This window comes from Sinocyclocheilus anshuiensis, unplaced genomic scaffold (assembly GCF_001515605.1).
Source record: "Sinocyclocheilus anshuiensis isolate Anshui unplaced genomic scaffold, SAMN03320099.WGS_v1.1 scaffold355, whole genome shotgun sequence".
NCBI lineage: Eukaryota > Metazoa > Chordata > Actinopteri > Cypriniformes > Cyprinidae > Sinocyclocheilus > Sinocyclocheilus anshuiensis.
Window position 1 is genome coordinate 766,552 of NW_015549571.1, and position 5,924 is coordinate 772,475.

The 5,924-nt window shown below is 36.8% G+C and overlaps 1 protein-coding gene across 2 annotated transcripts in view; it reads left to right on the forward strand.

The window, feature by feature from the left end:
* LOC107657392 (cyclic AMP-dependent transcription factor ATF-2-like) overlaps window positions 1-4,110 on the forward strand; it is a 27,421-nt gene extending 23,311 nt beyond the window's left edge. For both annotated transcript variants that reach the window (XM_016445439.1, XM_016445441.1), the window contains exons 12-13: window positions 2,173-3,682; window positions 4,053-4,110. In XM_016445439.1, the coding sequence (XP_016300925.1) occupies window positions 2,173-2,375 (203 nt within the window). In that variant the 3' untranslated portion in view covers window positions 2,376-3,682; window positions 4,053-4,110. The remainder of the gene's footprint in view (window positions 1-2,172; window positions 3,683-4,052) is intronic.
* The last annotated feature ends 1,814 nt before the right edge of the window (window positions 4,111-5,924 follow it).

Below are 5,924 nucleotides of genomic sequence, written 5' to 3' on the forward strand. Positions count from 1 at the left end.
ATATATTGTTGTCCGCATGTCGTGTGTGGGGTCTTAAGATGTCACCTGTCTTGTTTTGTTGCTATAAGTTCTATATTTAATATAAGTTAGTTTGTCGTTGTACTGTTTTATTGTTGTTGTGTTTTTAAGCGTTTGTTTTGTTCAAAGAAAGGGAAAGATTGATCAAAGCGCTACAGATCCTGAGTGTCAAATTTCCTCATTGTGGCATCGCTAATTCACAATAACAGTATTATTGCGGTAACTTTAGAAATTTTACCAAAAATAAATAAACACATCATTAGAGAAAAGAAGAGGGAAAAGAATGTAACTGCAAGAGGAAGGGGAAGTTATTTTGAGTAAAGATTAAGAGGGCACGTGAATAAAAAAAAAAATTGTTCATGGATAAATCATTTATAATAAATACTGCAATATTCCATAAAAAAAAAATAATTTGTAATTTGTTGAATTGTCAAGTTCATGTTGAATTAAGGTGCAATACTGCCACCTACAATGTTGGAGTATCAACCAGAGATGCAATGGATTATTTACAATATTATTGTATGTGTAGTATTAACAGAATAAAAATAAGATTTTTTTTGGAATATCAATACCAGTATTATTACGACACTCCTGACCTTTTTGTAGCACAGCCAGTGATTACAGTTCACATGATGTATCTTTATATGGGTGGTATTGGTGTGAAAATCCCAAAATACTTGTACCAAGTACTATCCTGTGGATATCTAGGTACAATAAGTTGTACAACAGTGTTGATTGCGTAAAAAAAAAAAAAACTGTGCATGTCATGTTACTACTTTTGTTTACTTTGTTTTTACTGTTTATTGATCACTCTTGCCAAAGTGCACTTATGTGATGCTTTCTAAAACTCATTTCATATGGAGGTCAAAGTGGCACATGACTGGTGCTGAGAGGTGCGTTGAAGTCCTGATGTGAGTCTTGTGTTTGCACACAGGGAGACATAATTTCACACTGATGTTCATGCCGACAGTCTGAAAGGCCTGTGTACCAGTTGCTTTCACATCACTACAGTGGCACAACACTTAGCAGGACTACACTGCAAAAAATGCTTTTCTAGCTTAGATTTTGTTGTCTTGTTTCCAGACAAAATATCTAAAAATTCCTAAATCAAGAAGGATTTTCTAGACAAGTAAAAATTATTGTCTTGTTTTCAGAAAAAAAAAAATTATTTCTGTTTGAAATAAGATTATTTTGCTTACCCCATTGGCAGATTATTTTGCTTGTTTCAAGCAAAAACGCACTTAAATTCGACTTGTTTTTCTGAAAATTGTTTAGATATTTTGGCTGGAAACAAGACAAAAAAATCTAAGCTAGAAAAGCATTTTTTGCAGTGTATCCATGTTAAGGATGTATTCAATTCATCAAAAGTGACTGTAAAGACATTATTTCTTTCAAATAAATGCAGTTCTTTTGAATTTTCTGTTCTATTCATCAAAGAATCCTGAAAAAATAAAATAAAATGTGCCAATTTCCCCAAAAACTATTTAGCTGCACAACAGTTTTCAACATCGGTAATAATCAGAAATATTCCTTGAGCAGTAAAGCAGCATATTAGACTGATTTCTGGAGGATCATGTGACACTGAAGACTGGAGTAATGATGCTGAAAATACAGCTTCGATCACAGCATCTTAAAATGTATTTATTTAAAAATCTAATAATATTTCACATTATTACTCATTTTATTGTATTTTCGATCAAATAAATACAGCCTTGGCAAACATAAGATACTTCTTTGAAAAACATTACAAAAAATTATTTGACCGGTAATTATTCCCAACTTTTGACCGGTAGTGTACAAATGTCTCTTTAAAAAAATATATATATATACAGTATATAATATTTCACAATGATACTGTTTTTATTGTATTTTTATATACAATTTTATTTTGAATAATTTTCTGTATCACTTCTGGATAATTCATTATACTGTAAGGTCAAGTTAAGCACTTGACAAGGCGAGCTCTGGTTGTGTACTGCACATTTGGGCAAATATACAAATATTAGTGTACTATTTTAAACATTTCTATTGTCATTTGATTTTTTTTCACGTTTACCCCAACACTACTTTAGACAATAATCAAACAGACTGCATTGTGTGTGAAAGCGGTTGAGAGCTGCTAATGTCTGTTGTCTCGGTGGCTGTGTGTTTCAGAGCTGGAGAAGGAGGACAGCTGCGGGGAGATGTCTGTTCCCAGCAGCCCACAGAATGAGGCCATCCAGCACAGCTCCATCAGCACATCCAACGGCGTCAGCTCCCTCGCATCCGGCCCCCCTCTGGGGCCCGCCGCAGACCACAGCACAGAGGAGGAGGACGACTCGCACTCTTCCTCTCACGCCCAGTCTTCAGGAAGCTGATCAGGCCTCTGATTGGTGGCTTTGATTCCTGGCAGCCATGTTGAAATGAGGGAGACGAGAGAACCCTGGAGCAGTTTTCATTTGAGCTCTTGGTGAAGAGTTGTGAGTAGGCACTTGTGAGGTGATGCAGAAACTGTACTGATTGTTTCATGGTTTTTCCATTTGTGGTGTGTCCGGATTCATAGCGAGAGGAAAGAGACGTACCGAAGCACTCTCAGAGGCTTAAAGATGGAAGAATTGGCCACTTTATAATTTATTTGCCTTTTATATTTTGCACATGAAGGGAGTGAAAGGTGTGTGTTTTTTTAAGCGATCATTGTTTTAAGTGCTTGACACAAGCAGTTCCAGCTGATTTTTAGGAGTAGCTTTAAAACCAATCTGATCGTCAGTCTTCTAGAAATAGTGAGGTGTTGTTGTGTGAATGTTTCACAAGGATCCTGGCATGTTAAAGGAAGATTTTCTGACATGAATGATTGTTCATCGGGCCGTGATTGTAGGTGTAGATGCTGACTTTTCAAATGCTTACTTCGATATGTGCCATTTATTTGGTTGCAGGTTATTGAAATTACAATAACACATTTCTTTTAGTTTAATTACAATGACGTGAATTCGTGACTTGCCTGAGAGCTTTTCATGGACTTATTTTGATAAGAACCTTGATGCTTTTTTATAAGTGATTTTTTCTGTGGCTGACTTTGTATTTGTGGTGTCTGACTCTTAGAGACATTGAGAAAAGATCACTAGTTCATTCACTTCTGATTACAGTGTAATTAAGGAAGCATTGTATATGGCATTATGATGAAATCATTGTATGTGATCTCTACTGGTACTATGTCTTAGGATCATGACGACAAAAAAATCACCTGAACAAACCTTTCAATAAGGCTTTCTCTGGTTTTCAGCAATTCTGTCTTTAAAAATTAAACTCGACAAAACTGAACAGGAACTGGAGCTGCTCTTCAAAACAAACAAAGACGGATATAAAACTCTACTGTCTTTAAGTTCTACTATTAAGGTACTAAGTAAGGAAAATAGATGAAGTCTTTCATTATCATCCTCTTCTATCTTTAAAATCTATTGGCTTACTACTGTGTAGTTCTACAAGACTTTGCTGCATTTCGTTCTGCTTTTAAGTCAACTTGATTTTGGTTTCAAAGGTAAATTTGTATGACTGAATTCTCTAAGAGAATTGTTTCAGAAGTGTTTCAACCATGTCTCTGTTGCAGTTGAACATCTTGGCAGCTTTACAATGGGGGTTTTGTTCTTATTTACTAGGTTCACTTTGGAAAAAGGATGTGATGTGGGAAGTCGTGGCCTAATGGTTAGAGAGTCGGACTCGTAACCCAAAGGTTGCAGGTTCAAGTCTCGTACCGGCAGGGATTGTAGGTGGGGGGAGTGAATGTACAGCGCTCTCTCCCACCTTCAATACCACGACTGAGGTGCCCTTGAGCAAGGCACCGAACCCCCAACTGCTCCCCGGGCGCAGCAGCATAAATGGCTGCCCACTGCTCCGGGTGTGTGTTCACGGTGTGTGTGTGTTCACTGCTGTGTGTGTGCACTAAGGATGGGTTAAATGCAGAGCACTAATTCCAAGTATGGGTCCCCATACTTGGCCACATGTCTATGGGTCACCATACTTGGCCACATGTCACGTCACGTCACGTAACGTCACGATAGTTATTGTGTTGGCGGTCAACTTGTAACTTGTGGAAGTTATGTATAAATTATAATAAATTAATAAAATGTTGTAATACATCTTTTAATAGCTATTTAAAGCAAGATTTTGTCATTGGATGAAACTGTTGTTTTTTTTTTTGTTTATTATTGGCTTGTATCTCTTTTATTTGAATGATATGTTGCTTTGTAAATTCTGCCATCTAGTGGAGAATCCTGGAAAATTCGATTGCCAAAACGTTGGGAGGAACTATTGTAGCTGTTAATTTGCCGGTAAGTTTTTGTGGGCAAACTGATTGTTTATTTCAGGATACATGTTTGAAAGGAAAAGGAATATCATCCCTGTGATTATGGCAATTCCTACACCGTATATGACCGCCTCATTCTTCAAAATACAGTAAAAAAATAAATAAAAAATCATTAAATGCACAACAGTGAGTGTAGAAACAGAATGCTGCCCTGTTTAATACTAATCAATCAAATATACATTAACAGTAATGCTGGCAAGATATGCTTTGCAATTCTTAAATAGGCATAACGTCAATCATAATCATTAAAAAATGTACTTAGCATGGTTAGCTATTAGCTATTTTGTCAGCTATTAGCTCAACATGCTGAAATTGGCTTGGTAAACCGATCTTGAGATATTGCCCTGTCACCTGACTTTACTAGCAAGTTAGCAACCAACTAACAGACATTTTACAGACTAACATTTAGGCCTATATGAGTGCTTGTTATGTCTTAATGACTAAATACACATTTCATGTAAGTTTCCGTTATATTGAGCTTTTTTAAATTCAAATTAACTCAAGATTCATTTGGCAGTGCAATTGGCTAATAATTTTTTCCGATGTTTTCATTTGAGTAATATTCGCTTATATGTTCCCATATAAGGTTTTTATTAAAAAATACAAAACTGTAGAAGGTTGATTAGTGTTACAAGATTAGGTAATATAGAATTGGTGCGGTTTGTGTAATATGTTAAGCATCAAGGTGATTTTTGAGCTAAATGGTTTAAAGAAATCGAGTCGGAACGATTCGTCGAGTCAGACAGGGTTGCCAGGTTTTCACAAGAAAACCCGCCCAATCTCAAAACTAGCCCAATGGCGTTTCGAGGGGTCCCCAGTTAAAAATGCGTTCGGTGGGTAAAATACACGTTTTTTGGCATTCATTCGCATTCCAGGGGATACATATCATGTTATTGGAGTCGCTTCAACCCGCATTCCCGCTGGAACCGCGAGACCCGACCAGATTTTTTTGCGCCGCGGGATTAAATTCCCGAATAAAACGTGGTAGCGGTCGGTAACTCTGGTGTAATTTGAACAGGAGCGGGCGGTCTAACAATATCCCGTTCCTGACGTCCATTCAGAACAACATATCTGCTCTTTATTCTTATTGACCACCGGTACAGCCTGCACTCGGACTGTTATGCACGCACTGCACGCATGCTTTCTGCGTCACGCGTTTTATTTGTGTGGTCTGTGCAGCATGTGCATAACTTTGCTCAGAGCAGGCTGTACCTGTGTAATATACGGCCCTCAGACAGAACAGGCAGGTTGTCGATGAGTGACAGAGCAGAATAAGGATGGAGCAAAGTGTGGATGCACTGTCCTTGAAGGACGTTCAACTCGGTTTTGTTTATATTTTGCTTAGTCTATAATTTTAAATGACAGATGTCGTATTTATTTATTTTTCTCTGCAACACTTATACTGTTAACAGAAAAATGTCAAACGAATTTTGTATTTTGACAAGATGAATAAAAATAGCTAATAGGCTATTTTTATACAACCTACATTTTTTTTTTTCTCTCTGTGACACTTTTTCCTATTGTGTTGTAAATGTTAAACGAATTTTGTGTCTTAAGATAATTCATA